Here is an 18522-nt window from a genome sequence, read left to right on the forward strand (position 1 = left end):
GGGTTTAGTCAAGTTGTCATCACGCTGAACCCGTGCTCCGGATGCTAAAAGTCGCCATGCTCTACGGGACCACGTGGCCAGAGGCACGCGGGGAAATCTTGCCCAGGTCGCATTTGTAAAGGAGCGGACTTTAGAGGATCGACGATTTTATGTACATGTGGTTTCCACTCGAGCCTCTTTCTTGGGATTTTTTGGCGGCTCCCAGTCAGTGCTACTTTCTTCACTTCCAGGCCCACTTCCTAAACGGGCCGTGAACACTCTTCATCCAGCAGTAGTGCCTGTTAGGTGTCTGAGGTGTCTGTGAGGCAGTCTGGAGCTTTAGGGGCAGGAGCCCGCGACGCCTTCCGGGAGCCATAGCTCAGGCTCCGCCCTTCGGCCCGCGCTCTGCACTGCGCATGTCCGGTTTTGTTCCCCTTCCTCGCGTCAGCTACGGGCCGAGAGGCGGCGGAGGCGGCGGCGGCGGCGGCGGCGAAGAAGGGGGCGGAGAGCGAGGAGCGCGGTGGGACGGGGTCTGGACCGCTCGTACTTCGGGCCGTGGGATTCTCTCCGCGTCGGCGGTAGTAGTAGCTGCCTCTGCAGCCGCAGCAGCAGGTTTGTGCGAGGTGGGTCTGGACGCGGGGCCGTAACCCCTCGGGGGCACCGCAAGGCAACTGTGGGGCCTAGCGAGGGCCAGGGAACCGCGGCCTCTCTTAACAAAGAGTCGGCGGAGCCTCGGGGAAGCCGAGGCGCAGGGGGCTGGGGAGTAGTAGGAGTGCGTGACTGAAACCTCGAGGGGCCCTTCCGAGCCTCGCCGTCCTCCCACGGCTCCCGCTTCTCCCGCAGCTCTTAACGAGGCCCAGTTGGCGGCGTTCCGGAGGCGGCGCTCTCCCGGCCGCCTGCCCTGCAAGGGAAGGGATTTGCAGGGTGCTGGGCTCCGGGTGAGGGATACTCGCGGGGAGGATTCTGACCCAAGCCAGCAGCAGTTAGCAGATGCTAGTCTCCAAGTCGGGGGACCTGATAGGGAAAAGTTGCCAAATCTGAGGACAGTAAAAGACATAGTCGGTAATCTTGGTGTAGCTTTGAGTACATCCGTGATTAGCATCACCATCGTCACACAAACTTTTTTGCGGCCTACTTAGGAGCCTGTCTGATGTGGGTAAATAATTTATATGGAGTTGCAAGCATACGCGCCAATAATATAAGGAAGAACAGTCGCACTAGTCGAGAGTTTGGGGGAATCATAGCTTCCTTATCACCTTAGTGGAAGCTTTTCCCCTCACTCCTTTGGTCAGTCATTCACATTCCTCTGGCTTCCCATACATATTGCTTTTTGTGAATGATCTTTGTATATCTATTGTCCCCTGTATACACACCCCCGAACTCCTAAAGAGCAGAGATTCTGCTTTAATTCACTTTAACTTTCCAGATCCAAGCCCAGTGGAAGGTGGGCAATTAGTCTTTCATACCAAAATTAATTTTTAGACTTTAAGCGGTGGAGGGAAAAAAATGTATGTTGTATTTTCCTGTACCCAGAAGGGGCATTATATGGCCTAATCTGCAATTCATTCACTCAAGAAATATTTTTGTTGATACCTTCTGTGTGCCTGTTCCCTACCACTGTTCGAGGTGTGTGACCCCGGCCTTCATGAAACTTACTTTCTAGTGAGGGAAAGAGAGACAGAAAACACATATATAAATTATACCGTATGTTAGAAGATAATTAATGCCTTAGGTAAAAAAATAAGGCTGCAAAGAGGGAAGGGGAGGTGTTGCATTTTGAAATAGCATGGTCAGGGAAGTATTTACATACAAGCTGATACTTAAGCAACTAGAAGGAGGTGAGGGAGTGACCCCAGCTAGTTTCTGGAGGAATGATCATTCCAGGCAGAGGGAACAGCAAGTATAAAGACCTTGCAAAGGACAATGCTGGCCTGTTAGAGGAACAGTTAGAAGAGCAACATGCTTGGAACACTGTGAGCAAAGGAGGGAGTGGTAGGAGATAAGGTCAGGGAAGAACTGGGGGGACGGGGGTGCGGGTGGGGGGAAGCACAGAACAACCAGGACCTTTTAGGCTGTTGTGAAGATTTCATTTTTCTTCTGCCTGAGATGGGAACTGTCTTAGGGTTTTGAGCAGAGAAATGGTAAGAACTGACTTACATTGTAATAATTTAGTGTAATTTGTGGAAGAGTACAGTTCTTTATATTTTAGTTTTATCAAATCTTTACGTAATCAGCTCTTAGTTTCTTTAAGCCAGCAGAGAGAAGAGAGATGCTTTTAAAATAAGTGTAATCCAGCATTTACTTGTATTTGGCTTTAGAAGAATGTGTTGAAATTCTTGGGTTTTGAACAGATTCTTGTTAAAGAACCGACAGATTTGTAGTGTGAGTTGTTCTCAAGGCAGATTATTAGAGTGGATGGTGATCAGCTGTCACTAGAAATCTTTCTTCTCCCAAAACACAAGTGATAATGTAGTTTTATAATCAGTTGTTTTTAGTCCACTATTTTTAAAGTCATTTAGATCGTATCTTATTTGATTGTCCAAAACATAAACTCTCGCCAAATTATCTTCTTTATGTTCCAACTTATTCTAACTCCCTAGACTGCTATTTCTAGCTTTCCTCCCTAGAATGTCTTCTTCCTTCACACTTCTCTACTCAGCTTACATCTTTCTGTATAAAAAACCCCATTTTCTGGGTTCTAGCTCTCTTATGAAGCCTGTCCCCATTTGTCAGCTCGTAGTGATCTCTGACATCTTCAGTGTCATGTGGCACTGATGTATGGAATCCCTGAGTTGAAAGAAACCTGAGAAGTCTAGCTTGATATTCTCCGTTTACCAATGGAGAGATTGATTTTTGGAGAAAAAATGATGATGATAAACATGACAGCTAATACATATTGTGCACTATTTGGCAAGCTTTGTTCTAAGTGTATTTCTGTGTATGAATTCATTTTTTCACACCAACCTTGTGAAGCAGGTGATGGTCTCACCATTTTACAGATGAAGAAGCTAAGGCCAAAGAATCTGAGTAACTTCCATGAGGTTCACATCAAGTTAGTGGCAAAGCCAGTGTTTAAACATAGTCAGCTTGGCTCCATAGTCTGTACTACTTTACTATGCTATTATGATTTTCTGCTAAATCACAACATTTCAGCGCCTAAAACAGTACCAAGCAGGTATTTCAGCTGTCTTTAATTTTTCTATTTAGCCAAGTTGTAAATTGCCTTGGGTCTCCCATATATTGAATAAACCTGAATAATGAGTGTATTCTCTGGAAAACAAAAGAGAAGAAAGTGAATAAGCCTGCTATTTTAGCCATAGAACTTGTAACATGGAGTTGGAGAGATAAAACAAGAACACAAATAGTTATGAATAGATGTTGGGTGTTTTAAGACTAGAAAGGGAGTTTGAGGAAGGAGATACCACTTCTCTTGGGGAATCATCTTCATGTCATAGTTCTACGAGTTGGTATTTGAGATAGGCTTTGAAGGATAAGACTATGGTAGGTATAGGATTTGGTGGGGAGGGTATACAGGTAGAGGGAAGAGCATTCACCAAAGTGCATGTAAAGTAGTTCTTGCCACAATGGAGAGCCTCATTCCAGCCTGATTGAGTAACTGTGGAGAGCTGTTGAATTGAAGGGAATGACAGGGTCAGAAATGTACGGCCGGGAGGTTTGGGGCCAGGGTCTGGAGGTACCTGGGAGAAGGTTTTGCGGAGCATCTGAGTGCTCATCTCCCTTGAGCGTGACTTTCCCTAGTTCCACTATATTAAACACCTGCCGAAAAAAGACGGAAATTCATTTTCTCTTTTCACTATTTATTTCTGACCCACTATACTTCATTTAATACTTTACCACATAGAGTTGCCTTTTATAGATTATGGGAAAGGAGAGGTGTTATCCCTCAGTACTGGGCACATAGCAAAAAGTGGCTATTGATCTATATAAAACAATGTTTGTTATTTCTAAGACCCAACTCAGGTTGTTCTCTTTAAAGCAAATGCTTATACATTTTGTTTATGCTTCTATTATACAGCTAATTCTTTTCAGATTGGATGTTTTATTTTAAAAAGCACTATTTTTTAAAGAGAAAAAATGTAACTGAAATTTCACAAATATGTTTGCATTTCAGAGTAGAAACTGAGGTCTAGACAGCATCATTCTCTCTCATAAACTGGATAAAATAACAATCTAAAAATACATGTGCAAGTGGAATTCTGATTCTTTGATTTTCAAGGTTTTTTTTAACTGGTAAACTACACGTAAAAAAACTTAAGCATTTTTAAGTGGGCAGTTCAGGGGCATTAAGTACATCCACATTGTTTTGCTACCATCACCACCATAGTGTCCACAGAACACTTTTCATCTTGTAAAATTGAAACCGTCTCCCCATTAAGCAGTAACTCCCCATCCCCCCATCCCCCAATCCCTGGCAACCACCCTTCTATTTTCTGTCTCTGAATTTGCTACTCTAGGTACCTCATATAAGTGGAATCATACAGTATTTGTCCTTTTGTGACTGGCTTATTTCCTTAACATGATGTCCTCAAGGCTCATCCATGTTGTAGCATGTGTCAGAATTGTCTCCCTTTTCAAGGCTGAATACTATTGCTATATATTTATCTCACCACATTTAGTTTACCCATCCGTGGACACTTGGGTTGCTTCCACCTTTTGGCTGTGGTGAATAATGCTACTATGAACATGGGTGTACAAATGTCTGTCCCTGCTTTCAGTTCTTTTGGGTCTATACTCATAAGAGGAAATGCTGTATCATATGGTAGTTCTGTGGTTAATTTTTTGAGGAGCCACTGTACTGTTTTCCACAGCAGCTGAACCATTTTACATCCCTACCAGCAGTTTGCAAGGGTTCTGGTTTCTCCACATCCTTGCCAAGACTTGTTATTTTCTGTTGTGTAGGTTTCTTTTTAAAAAAAATTTATTTATTTATGGCTGCGTTGGGTCTTCTTTGCTGCACTCGGGCTTTCTCTAGTTGTGGCGATCCGGGGCTACTCTTCATTGTGGTGCGCAGGTTTCTCATTGCAGTGGCTTCTCTTTGTTGCAGAGCACAGGCTCTAGGTGGCACACGGGCTTCAGTAGTTGTGGTGCACGGGCTTAGTAATTGTGGCTCACGGGCTTTAGAGCGCAGGCTCAATAGTTGTGGCGCATGGGCTTGGTTGCTCCGAGGCATGCGGGATCTTCCTGGACCAGGGCTTGAGCCCGTGTGCCCTGCATTGGCAGGTGGATTCTTAACCACTGCGCCACCAGGGAAGCCCTTTTTTTTTTAATAGTAGCTATCCTAATGAGTATGAGGTGATACAGTTTTGATTTGCATTTCCCAAATGATTAGTGATGTTGAGCATCTTTTCATATACTTATTGGCCATTTGTATATCTTTGGAGAAATGTCAAGTCATTTGCCCATTTTTAAAATTGGATTGTTTTTGTTGCTGGTGGTTGTTTTTAATGAAGTCTGTGAGCTTTACCTGGGTGTCAGAAGCCATGTGGTGATTTTTCACCTTTTCTGTCATCAATTTGAGAAGTGTTTATGGAGGCAGAGGTGAAGTTTCAGAGCTATTTGATATGAGTTTGCCAGCTTGTGGGAAGGATGTACCAGGCATATTGTAACCTGAGAGAAGGCCCAGGGTGTGTGTGTGTGTGTGTGTGTGTGTGTGTGTGTGTGTGTGTGTGTGTGTGTGTGTGTGTGTGTGTGTGTGTGTGTGTGTGTGTGTGTGTGTGTGTGTGTGTGTGTGTGTGTGTGTGTGTGTAATAGCAGGACTACAGTTAATTTTTTAATATCCTCACTATGTTTTGACTTTCTTATTAACTGTTTAATGGATGTCTCTTCTCCAAACAATGTTTGCTTAGAGAGTGCAAATTAATTTTAATAGCCTCAATAGCTTAAGCAGAGGAGGGTTCATTTTTTTTTCTTTGAACATCATGAAACCAAATAGAGATTAGGTTGGCCATCTGTGCTTCTTATATCAGCTACAGCCCCTCAAACCTCTGTTTGTCAAGGATCTGTAGCCATATACATGGACTAATAGTAGGAAAAACTGTTGTCAAGAAATTAAGAATTAGTGGTGCACTGAGGATGAGCTGGCTTAGATTTAATCAGGACTGGTTGGCTAGATAGCAAGGTTTGTAATAACGGGAGATGATGGTTTTCACAAATACTGGGATGAATTCTGAAGAGCCTGAATGCATGATAGTTATTCATTCATCATAAAATTTTTTGAGTACTGTATACACTAGGCACTAAGGATACTATGTTGGACAAAACAGGCAAAGTCCCTGCCCTCACGGAGCTGACATTCTAGTCAGTGGGGTATAGATAGCACAGTTGTTTGGCCTTGCTAGAGGCAATTAATTAGGGAACATGGGCAGTGTGACCTAGCTCACACTAGTGTAAGGCTTGGGGGCACTTAAGTGTTCTCAGTCTTTTGGCTGACCCAAATCTCCGAAGAGTTAAAGAAACGCATATTTCTTTACGCATATTCTAAACGCATATTTTGCGTCTTATGTCTCTAAACCATTAAGCAACTCTCACTCCCCTAAAGTCACATTGCTTGCCTGTTTGTGGCAGAAGTTGAATTTTTAAAACGAAGTATTTGATTTATTTCTTTTGTAATTTGAACCGTTTATTATTTAGTAGGATTAATTTATGCCCATCCTTTTCTTCTATCCTCAGTCTAGGGGGAAGAGTTACTTACTCCTTATTAAAGGCTTTGATCTTGTCTCTTCAGGTCTCTGCAACACCTTGTTCCTATGATTTTTCCTGTCATCCCAAATCTTTAGTTTTTCTTTTTGTTGGCTTTTCCTCTTTAGCATATAAACATGCTTACATTTCTTCCTTAAACGAAATTCCTCTAGTTAACACCTCATGCTCTCCTTCCTGTCATTGGTAAACAGCCTAGGAAGTAATCTGCACTCCTTGTGGCCTAGTCTTCATCCTCTACCACTTACCAATCATTCCTTAACCCTGCCCCCACTCCTTCAACGGAGGCTTTTTAATTCTTATCTCACCTGTCTTCTTTTTAGTTTTTAACATTAGACATTTCTTTCTGCCTGTAAAACTTGTCTCACCATCTGTGTCACTTTCTCTGCTATCCTCCCTTCCTCTTCGTTCGTCCTCAAGTTTCCACGTGAGTTTCTCTTCCCCTGCCCATTCCTAAATATTGACATACACTATGATTGTCTCACCCCTTTTCTCACTCTCTGCTAGCTTATCTACATCAGTAACCTCAGATGCAAATGTCTCATATCAAATCTATAGCCCCATCACAGATCTCTCTCTGCAGTTACAGACCTTACTTGCCAGCTGTCCTTAGCTCTCTCAGGTACTGAACTGATCTCACTTTCTACCTGCTTCTCCATGCCTGGCTTTTCTAGGTTTCCATCTCTACTAATGGCACCACCATTCACCCAATCTGTAAAAGCCAGAAACTTCCAGAGTTATTCTAGACTCTCCCTTCCTCCTTAGCTCCCACGTCTAATTTGGTTACCCCAGTTGATTCTTCCTCATAGATACCTAAGTAAATAACTCAGATCTACAACCCCCCTTCTCCTTCCTTACAGCCACTTCCTTAGTTGTTAAGTACCTTGTCACTTTATATTTGTATTTTTATAATAATGTCCTAACTGCTTTCCTTGTGTCCAACTTTTCCTGCTGTCTCTCATCTAATCATTCTAAAATACTGATCTGAAACGTGTCCTTTTTGTTGCTTAAAATTATAACTGGCGGACTATAGTTTTGTATGGTGTGTTCTTAGCATAGTATACTAAACTGTTCCCCTGGGCCCTGCTTGTCTTTCTGAACATGTGCCCTGCAATTTTCCCAGATGTCCTACAGAACTCTAGCTGCACTGCAGTATTTCTAGTTCTCTGTGGTAGCACTTAACAGTGCCTTCTATCTAAAATTCCCTCTCCTGACACTTCTTCCCTGATATAATGCCTCTTCAGATTTAAAAAGTTAACGCCAGTGTCATCTCCAGAAAAACTGTGCCTTGTCCCCAATTCATCATAGGTTGGGTACCCTCCTCCTGGGCCATCAATAAATGCACTTTGTGTAGTACCTCTGTTAGAACACATCTTTTTTTTTTTTTAAGCTGGCTAAAACTACACTGTGAACTCCTTGAGAATGGGACTGTATCTTTCATCTATAAACGCCGAGCACCCAATGCATTGCCTGACCTTCCTCAGCAAGCTTTCGATAAACCATTGAAAGTCTTCCTGCTAGGAGATTGTTAATGTAATTCTTTTTTAAAATAAATTTATTTATTTATTATTTATTTTTGGCTGCGTTGGGTCTTCGTTGCTGCACACGGGCTTTCTCTAGTTGCGGTGAGCGGGGGCTACTCTTCACTGCAGTGCACAGGCTTCTCATTGCGGTGGCTTCTCTTTGTTGCGGAGCACGGGCTCTAGGCACACGGGCTTCAGTTGTTGTGGCGCGTGGGCTTCAGTAGTTGTAGCTCATAGGCTTAGTTGCTCCGTGGCATGTGGGATCTTCCTGGACCAGGGATCGAACCCGTGTTCCCTGCATTGGAGGGTGGATTCTTAACCACTGCGCCACCAGGGAAGTCCCTGTTAATGTAATTCTTAAAATCTACCAAGGGTGGTTTTTTTCCATCCTTCCTTTGCCTACGTTCTGATTTCAATGGCTTATTACTAGCCTCTTATTATGCATTATATACACTAGGAAAAAGGTTAAAATTCAGAATCCGTCGTTTTTGTTGCTTAGGAACAGCCCTTGGAAAGCCAGGCTCACAGATTGGTTAAACAATACTATCAGATGCTAAAATTTTCTGGCTTGTAAATACTCTTACCAAATCTCATCTCACTAGAATTATGTTGATTCCCCTTAAGGGATTCCTGAAGAAGGCAGGAGATGGTCTAAATTAAGTGTAAGTAAACTATTACTTACAAAGTGCTTATTCTAGCCATGAATAACTTTTATGCAAAGTCCAAAATGGGTAAAGACAGTCCCTACCTGGAACTAAGGGCAGTGGTTGACATGGCATAAATCAACTTTAATACTAGACAGACTGAACTAAGTGTTGTATAATAGTTAAAACAAAACCTATAGGTTATATATGGGGGAGGGGCATAGAACCAGAAAAGTAGAGCGTGTTGTTGCTGTTCCTGGTCCCTTTAACAATGCCATTGTAAAAAGCAGTTTTTGGAACTCTGTTCACATTGGCTTCAGAGTCTATTATAAACATTTAAACTTTTCTTATTAATGGTAAACTTTAATACAAAGAAAAAAGTAAAAATCAAATAACTGCTATTAACATTTTGATAAGCAGCCCTCCAGCTATCTCTGTACATGTAAGACATGCTTTTACATTGAATCATACCACCCACCTTGTTTTATGCCCTTCTCATATTACTCAGTGTATAATGGACACTTTTCTGTAAATGTAAAACTTCGAATGCACATTCCCGTTTGCTAAGCAATTGCATTTAAAAAAATTGATCCTAAGGAAATAAGAGTATGCACAAAGATATATGATATGTTTCATAACTTTAAAAAAACAGAAGTAGAGAAATGTATTTATTGACATTTAAAGATGTTCATGTATATCATACTGTGAAGAAATCAGTAACTAAAACAATTTGTACAGTATGGTTTCAGTTTTGATTTTAAATGGGGTGTGTTTGTGTATACACATATGCATAGAAAAAAAGCAAAAGATATCAACGAAATTGCATATCTGGGAGAGGAATTTCAGGTAATTTTATTTTGTTCCTTTTCGCGTTCTGAGTTTTCTGCTATTCTATAAAACGTAGGTAACTTGTGTCATTAAAAAAAGGTTTTTTGGAACCAAGACTTATAAGAGATAAGGTGTTTTTAAACCCATTTGATCGGTGCTTAGGAAATTTCTTTGTTATCCTTAACAATAGGCAAACTGAATGAGATGTTAAACGAGCAGTCAAATCCTTTTGAAGGGTATGGTATTAAATACTGCATACCTGTTCAGATTGAGATCTCAACAAAAGAAATAACAATTTCTTCAGTGTTTCAGAAAATGTGACAGTTTCATTGATGTTAGCATATTGCATATCTGAAGTACAGAGTTAAATTTTTTTAATTGAAATATAGTTGATTTATAGTGTTGTGCCAATCTGTGCTGTACTGAAGTTAAAATTTTAATTGAGAGGCAAGGGTTTAAAATAAAATTGTAGGCAAAGGTTGGAACTGACATAAAAATCAGTGGGCTGTTTATAAAGTTAAACTTATGTAAGTGTCTCTTGTTCCTAACAGATCAATCATTGACACCATGAACTGGAATAAAGGTGGCCCTGGCACTAAGAGGGGATTTGGCTTTGGAGGTTTCGCTATTAGTGCGGGAAAGAAGGAGGAACCAAAACTCCCACAGCAGTCCCATAGTGCCTTTGGGGCAACCAGCTCTTCTGGATTTGGAAAGTCGGCTCCACCACAGCTCCCTTCCTTCTACAAAATTGGTTCTAAACGGGCCAACTTTGATGAAGAAAACGCGTAAGTGGGAATACCTGGTAATTTAGCAAAGGTTAGGCTTTGAGGTATTCATTCCATCAACAGAAATTGAAGCAAAGAAACCATTTGTTTCTCAAATAATAATATGACTTGTTAAAGTGGTTATCTCACTGGATTGCATTGTTCCTAACAAGTTAAATTGTTAAGTTTACTCATTCATAAGGAGTATACTTTTGTGGTCCTTCACTTTTGCTTGTTCCAAAAAGGATTTGAGGCCATTTAAACCTAAACGTGGCCGAAGAGTTTTAAATAATTCATGTGGCTTTTGATGGTCTTCACTGAAGTTTTTTTTTTTTTTGCGGTACGCGGGCCTCTCACTGTTGTGGCCTCTCCCGTTGCGGAGCCTGACGTGCAGGCTCAGCGGCCATGGCTCACGGGCCCAGCCGCTCCGTGGCATGTGGGCTCTTCCTGGACCGGGGCACGAACCCATGTCCCCTGCATCGGCAGGTGGACTCTCAACCACTGCGCCACCAGGGAAGCCCTGAAGTTTTTGTTTACACCATACAAGTTGTTTTGGAAACACAGGCAGTTGTCAGAACTGGCAGAGGCATAGTTTGGCTCAACACCCAAGTCCTTACAACTGTTATGTTTAATATCTTATAGTGGTAGGAAGATCTCAGATTTTTGCCCACAGTTCTCAGGAAACATATTTACCGGTTACCTTTTTTAACTTGATGTCTAAGAAGGTGATTGTTAAGAAGCTGGGGCTTGAAAGTTTGAGCTGTAATTCCTTATAGATTATAACTTCTCTCTTTGCCAAGTCTGAAGAAATCTTGTATTGCTATTATTCCCAACCTGGTTGTGACACTGCTTGAGGTTTTTTTTTTAGTTAAAAAAACCCTCAAGATCAGAGTTTTTAAAGTACACAGCAGCATTTAAAAAAGTTGGTATGTTATTTAGCAATTAAATACAGAAGTAAGTGTTTAAGATTCAGCAAAGTCAAGGATCATTATTCTAGAGAACAGTTTACCGGCTCAGAGATACTTTTAAATGATACATTAATGAAACTACTATATAAATGAATATGCATTTATGTGTGTGTGCAGCACATAACAGTGGCTAGAGCTTTTAAAATGAAGACTTGAAAGGCTATAAAATTTTAGGCTGTAGTAGTGATTTCTTTAAACTAATATTTGGTTGTATTACTATTTCATTTAATTCTGAGGTAAGATCTAAACAATGTTTTTGTTTTGTTTTAGTTGATAGCTACATAGATATTCTTTTCTGGGATATTTGTTAGAGGGAAAGTGATACTTTTTACAGATGTTGAAATTCTTTTCTGAATATTTACATAGTATGGTGAGGATTTTGGATTGAACTTTTTTTTTAAGTATAGTTGATGTACAATGTTATATAAGTTTCAGGTGTACAACATAGTGATTCACAAATTTTAAAGTTTACGCTCCATTTATAGTTATTATAAAATATTGGCTATATTCCTGAACATTTATTTTTAATTTTAGAAATTTTCTGTTGGTTCTCAGAAAACAGCCCAGAACTTCTGAAGAAAGTCTCTGGCCTCATGAATACATCTCAAAATTTTTTTTAAGGATTATGAAGAATAAACTAGCTTTATAATATTTCATACAAAGTAATTTTTTCCATGGCATACACTTTAATATTTGCTATATCTATGCAACAATGATATACTAAATTTGTACTGAAAACTTATCCCTTTTGAGAGAACGTGATTTTTAGCAGACACTATTGAAATGGAGAATCTGCTGTGATTTTTTTTTTTTGCAGTATTAGAATTTGGCATGTATTAAGTGATAATTTAATAATTAGGTCCTAAGCCAAAGGACCAAAATCTCTTAATTGTGACATATACTTTAATAAAAATTTGTGTTAAATGAAAGATTCACCTGACCCCAAATTAAACATTCACTCTATCAATCATGCATCTTAATTTTCAGATATTTTGAAGACGAGGAAGAAGATTCTAGCAATGTTGATTTACCTTACATTCCTGCTGAAAACTCACCTACCCGCCAGCAATTCCATTCCAAGCCAGTAGATTCTGATAGTGATGATGATCCCTTAGAGGCATTCATGGCTGAAGTGGAGGCAAGTATCAACTCTGTTATGTTAACATTTTCAGTGATTAGAAATAGATCAGATTAACCTAGTGCTTTAGTCCTCAGTCAGTTTGTTTCTTGGCCCTTTATTGGGAGAATTTTGCTTTTGTATTCTATAGTTTCTTAAATATGCTTCCACTGGCCCTGTAGCATTTTCAGAGATGATTCGTGCCTAGGAATTTGAACTGTATCCCTTGAACATAGTAGCTCAAAATTTGTGTGTTTGTTGTGTGTGTTTTGTTTTAATAATTCTTGGTATATTCTTGAATGAATATTATCTTATTCAATCTAGCATTTATTAAATAAATATGTAAGGTAATTAAACTTAAGGAACTTGCTAAAATTACAAATTCTGTATTCTGTACTTTTAATGTTTATTTCTTATTATCAACATTATCATCAACATTCATGACCTTGCTATGGAAATTGAAACTTGTGACCTCTTCCTTCCTAAAACTCTTCTCACTAGGCTTTTGTGATTTTGTATTTTGTTCTTTTCTCCCATCTCCCTGACTTTCTGTTTATTTGCTATTTATTTATTTGCTATTTATTATGAAAAAGTTCAAACACATACAAAAGTAGAGTAATAAAATGAGCCCCCATGTACCCTTCACCCTGCTTTATCAGTTAACAACTTGGCCAGTCTTTTGTTATCTAACAACTCCCACCCCTCTTTCAGATTATTTTAAAGTAAATCTCAGACATATCATTTCATCCATCAGTATTTCTGTATTTCTATAACTCTTAAACAACATAGCTACCATATCATTGTACCAAAAAAATTCTTACATAGCCATCTGTTATCTGTCATTCTGTGATTCTCTTCGTTTCTCAAATATGATTCTCCTACAGTTCGCTATATTGATTTGCTATTGTCAGTCTTTATACATTCCTTAGTGACCTCATCCTCTTCTAAAACGTAACTTCTATGTGAATAATTAATATCTTTAGTTCCATAGTCTCTCTTTGGTTTCAGCTCTGCTTTTCTAGAATCATATTGACCATTTTTACATGGGTGTAAAAATGGCACCTTAAACCCAATTCATCATCTTTTCCTCCTCAGCCAGGTATTTCATCTTACTTCTCTTAATGGCACCAAAATTCACACAATCACATTGCCTTTTTTTTTTTTACCTTGGCCACGCCACTCAGCTTGCAGGATTTTAGTTCCCCAACCAGGGGTATCGAGCCCTGGCCTTCAGCAGTGAAAGTGCAGAGTCCTAACCACTGGACCGGCAGAGAATTCCCACATTGGCTTTAATTTCTTCCTTTAATTTGCCCCTCTTCTTTTCTTTTTTTTAAATTTTATTGAACTATAGTTGATTTACAATGCTGTGTTAATTTCTTCTGTACAGCAAAGTGACTCAGTTATACATATATATATTCTTTTTTATTCTTTTCCATTATGGTTTGTCATAGAATATTGAATATAGTTCCCTCTGCGATACAGTATGACCTTGTTGTTTATCCATCCTATATATAATAGTTTATCTCTGCTAATCCCAAACTCCCATTCCTTCCCTCTTTTCCTCCCCTCTCCCTTGACAACCACAAGTCTGTTCTCTATATCTGTGAGTCTATTTTCGTTTCGTACATATGTTGATTTGTGTCATAATTTATCAATAGATTCCATATATAAGTGATATCATATTGTATTTGTCTTTCTCTTTCTGACTTACTTCACTTAGTATGATCATCTCTAGATCCATCCATGTTGCTGCAAATGGCATTATTTCATTCTTTTTCATGGCCGAGTAATAATCCATTGTGTGTGTGTGTGTGTGTGTGTGTGTGTGTGTACACATACGCACACCACATCTTCTTTATCCATTCATATGTCAATGGACATTTAGGTTGTTTCCATGTCTTGGCTATTGTAAATAGTGCTGCTATGAGCATAGGGGTGCATGTATCTTTTGAATTACGGTTTTGTCTGGATATATGCCCAGGAGTGGGATTGCTAGATCACATGGCAGCTCTATTTTTAATTTTCTGAGGAAACTTCATACTGTTTTTCCTAGTGGCTGCAATGATTTACATTCCCACCAACAACGTAAGAGGGTTCCCTTTTCTCCATACCCTCTCTAGCATTTATTATTTGTAGACTTTTTAATGATGGCCATTCTGACTGGTGTGAGGTGTTACTTCATGGTAGTTTTGATTTGGATTTCTATAATGATTAGCGATGTTGAGAATGTTTTTGTGTGCCTGTTGGCCATCTATATGTCTTCTTCGGAGAAATGTCTATTTAGGTCTTCTGCCCATTTTTCGATTGGGTTATTTGTTTTTTTCTTGTTGAGTTGTATGAGCTGTTTGTATATTTTGGAAATTAAGCCCTTGTCAGTTGAATCATTTGCAAATATTTTCTCCCAGTCCATAGGATGTCTTTTCGTTTTGTTTATGGTTTCCTTTGCTGTGCAAAAGCTTGTAAGTTTGATTAGGTCCCATTTGTTTATTTTTGTTTTTATTTCTATTGCCTTGAAAGACTGACCTAAGAAAACATTGGTACCATTTATGTCAGAATGTTTTGCCTGTGATCTTTTCTGGGAGTTTTATGGTGTCATATCTTATATTTAAGTCCTTAAGCCATTTTGAGTTTATTTTTGTGCATGGTGTGTTCTAACTTAATTGATTTACATGCAGCTGTCTAACTTTCATCCCACCACTAGCTGAAGAGACTGTCTTTTTCCCATTTTATGTTCTTGCCTCCTTTGTTGAAGATTAATGGACGGTAGGTAATGTGGAGTTTTCTCCTGGGTTCTCTATTCTGTTCCATTGATCTGTATGTCTGTTTTTGTGCCAGTACCACACTGTTTTGATTACTGTAGCTTTGTAGTGTTGTCTGAAGTCTGGGAGGGTTATGCCTCCTGCTTTGTTCTTTTTCCCCAGGATCGCTTTGGCAATTTTGAGTCTTTTATGGTTCTGTATTAATTTTAGCATTATTTTAGTTCTGTGAAAAATGTCATGGGTAAATTGACAGGGATCACATTAAATCTGTAGATTGCTTTGGGTAGTGTTGCCTTTTTTTTTTTTTTTTTTGGCGGTACGCGGGCCTCTCACTGTTGTGGCCTCTCCCGTTGCGGAGCACAGGCTCCGGACGCGCAGGCTCAGCGGCCATGGCTCACAGGCCTAGCCACTCCACGGCATGTGGGATCTTCCCGGACCGGGGCACAAACCTGTGTCCCCTGCATCGGCAGGCAGACTCTCAACCACTGCGCCACCAGGGAAGCCCTAGTATTGCCATTTTTAACATTATTAATTCTTCCAGTCCAAGAGCATGGGATATCTTTCCATTTCTTTGAATTATCTTTAATTTCCTTTATTAATTTTTGTAGTTTTCGGCATATAAGTCTTTCACCTCCTTGGTGAGGTTTATTCCTAAGTATTTTATTTTTTTTTTGGTGCCATTTTGTTTTGTTTATTTATTTAAAAATATGTATATATTTTTTGGCCACACTGCACAGTTTGCGGGATCTCAGTTCCCTGACCCAGGAGGATTGAACCCAGCCCACAGCAGTGAAAGCGCTGAATCCTAACCACTAGACCACCCCTGGTGCAATTTGAAAAGGGATTGTTTGTTTACATTTCCTTTCTGTTATTTCCTTGTTGGTGTAAAGAAATACAACCACTTTCTGTATGTTAATGTTGTATCCTGCTACCTTGCTTAATTCGTTTATCAGTTCTAGTAGTTTTTGTGTGGAGTCTTTCAGTTTTCTATGTACAATATCGTGTCATTTACGTATAATAACAGTTTTACCTCTTCTCTACCAATTTGAATACCTTTTATTTTGTTTTCTTGTCTGATTGCAGTGGCTAGGACTTCCAATACTATGTTGAGGAGAAGTGGTGAGCATGGGCATTCTTGTCTTGTTCCAGATTTTGGGGGGAAGGCTTTCATCTTTTCACCATTGAGTATTATATTGGCTGTGGGTTTGTCATAAATAGCTTTTATTATGTTGAGATATGTTCCCTGTATATCCATTTTTGTAAGGGTTTTTATCATCAGTGGATGTTGAATTTTATCAAATCCGTCTGTTGAGATGGTCATGTGGTTTTTGTCCTTTCTTTTGTTTTTGTGTGTTTGTTTTTCTTTCTCCAACACCATAAGTTTATTTCTTGCTCATGTAAAAGCCAAAATGGGTGTTTCTAACCTGTGGGTGGTGCTCCTTCAAGCAACATTCAGGGCTCCTCCATCTTGTGGCTCTACTCTCTTCAACATACGATTCCAAGTGGCAGAAGGGGACTGAGCATCTGTCGTTTCTTTTGTTGATGTGGTGTATCACATTGATTGGTTTGTGTATGTTGAACCATCCTTTTGACCCTGGGGTAAATCCAATGTCGTCGTGGTATATGTCTTTTTTTTTATGTGTTGTTGGATTTGGCTTGCTAATATTTTGTTGAGAATTTTTGTATCTATATTCATCAAAGATATTGGCCTATAAGTTTCTTTTTTGGTAGTGTCTTTGACTGGTTTTGGGATCAGGGTGATGGTTTCTTCATAGAATCTCTTTGGGAGTGTTCCTGCCTCTTCAGTCTTTTGGAAGAGTTTGAGAAGGATCGGTATAAGTTCTTCTTGGTATGTTTGATAGAATTCCCCAGTGAAGCCACCTGGTCCTGGACTTTTCTTTGTAGGGAGTTTTTTGATTACATATTCTATTTCATTTCTAGTGATTGGTCTGGTCAAGTTATATATTTCTTCTTGATTCAGTTTTGGTAGCCTGTATGTTTCTAGAAAGTTGTCCATTTCTTCTAGGTTGTTGAATTTGTTGCCATATAATTCATAGTATTCTCTTATGGTTTTTTGTTATTTCTGTTGTTATCAATTGTGATTTCTCTTTCGTTTCTTATTTTGTTTATCTGGGGTTTTTCCGTGTTTGGGGTTTTTTTTTCTTTTCTTAGCTGTGCCACGCAGCTTATGGAGTCTTAGTTCCCTGACCAGGGATTGAACCCATGCCCTTGGCAGTGAAAGTGTGGAGTCCTAACTACTGGACCACTGGGGAATTCCCAAGGTTTGTCATTCTTGTTTACCCTTTCAAAGAACCAGCTCTTCGTTTTATTGATTTTTTTCTATTTTATTTTTAATCCCTATTTTATTTCCTCTCTTTTCCTGATCTTTATTATCTCCTTCCTTCTGCTGACTTTCTAGTTCATTGACATTTAAGGTAATTATTGATAAGTATGTATTTATTGCCATTTTATACCTTGTTTGCCCATTGATTTTATATATATTTTTTGTCCCTTTTTGTTTTGTTTTGTTTTTCCTTTTGTGGTTTGATGATTTCCTTTTGTATTATGCTTAATTATATTCTCTTTTTGGTTTTTGCGAATCAGTTGTGTTTTTGATTTGTGGTTGCCCTGTTTTTCAAGTATGTTAACCCCTTCCTATATCTACTTGCTTTACACTGGTAGTCATATAGACCTAAACATACTCTAGAAAAAAAAAAGTCTACATTTTTGTACTCTCCTCCCTCACATTTTATGATTTTGATGTCCTCTTTTGCATCTTCATGTTCATCCTTTTGCTGTTCATTGTGGTTATCATTCTCTGACAGAAATGTTTTGATTTTTTTTTAATCTTACTTAAGTGATTACTGGCTTAGTTAAGTGATTTACTTTACAATTGTGATTTTCTCTTTCCTGTATATTCTTTTGTGTGTGTGTGTGTGTGTTTGATTTTTTTTTAACATCTTTATTGGAGTATAATTGCTTTACAATGTTGTGTTAGTTTCTGCTGTATAACAAAGTGAATCACCTATACATATACATATATCCCCATATCCCCTCCCTCTTGCTACTCTATCCCACCCCTCTAGGTGGTCACAAACCACCGAGCTGATCTCCCTGTGCTATGCGGCTGCTTCCCACTATCTGTTTTACATTTGGTACGGTATATATGTCCATGCCACTCTCTAACTTTGTTCCAGCTACCCTTCCATCTCCCCTTGTCCTC

General features: G+C 39.3%; 1 protein-coding gene across 5 annotated transcripts in view; it reads left to right on the forward strand.

The window, feature by feature from the left end:
* Positions 1 to 445: 445 nt before the first annotated feature.
* The window catches only part of DDX42 (DEAD-box helicase 42), a 50676-nt gene continuing 32599 nt past the window's right edge, over positions 446 to 18522 (forward strand). Inside the window, exons 1-4 of one of the 5 annotated variants that reach the window (XM_060132772.1) lie at positions 455 to 602; positions 8844 to 8881; positions 10243 to 10476; positions 12411 to 12561. In XM_060132772.1, coding sequence (XP_059988755.1) covers positions 10259 to 10476; positions 12411 to 12561 — 369 coding nt within the window. In that variant the 5' untranslated portion in view covers positions 455 to 602; positions 8844 to 8881; positions 10243 to 10258. Of the gene's footprint in view, positions 603 to 8843; positions 8882 to 10009; positions 10026 to 10242; positions 10477 to 12410; positions 12562 to 18522 lie in introns of those variants that run through there. The other 4 variants (XM_060132774.1, XM_060132771.1, XM_060132773.1 and 1 more) reach the window with 4 other exon arrangements.

The sequence above is a fragment of the Lagenorhynchus albirostris genome, chromosome 20 (assembly GCF_949774975.1).
Source record: "Lagenorhynchus albirostris chromosome 20, mLagAlb1.1, whole genome shotgun sequence".
Taxonomy (NCBI): domain Eukaryota; kingdom Metazoa; phylum Chordata; class Mammalia; order Artiodactyla; family Delphinidae; genus Lagenorhynchus; species Lagenorhynchus albirostris.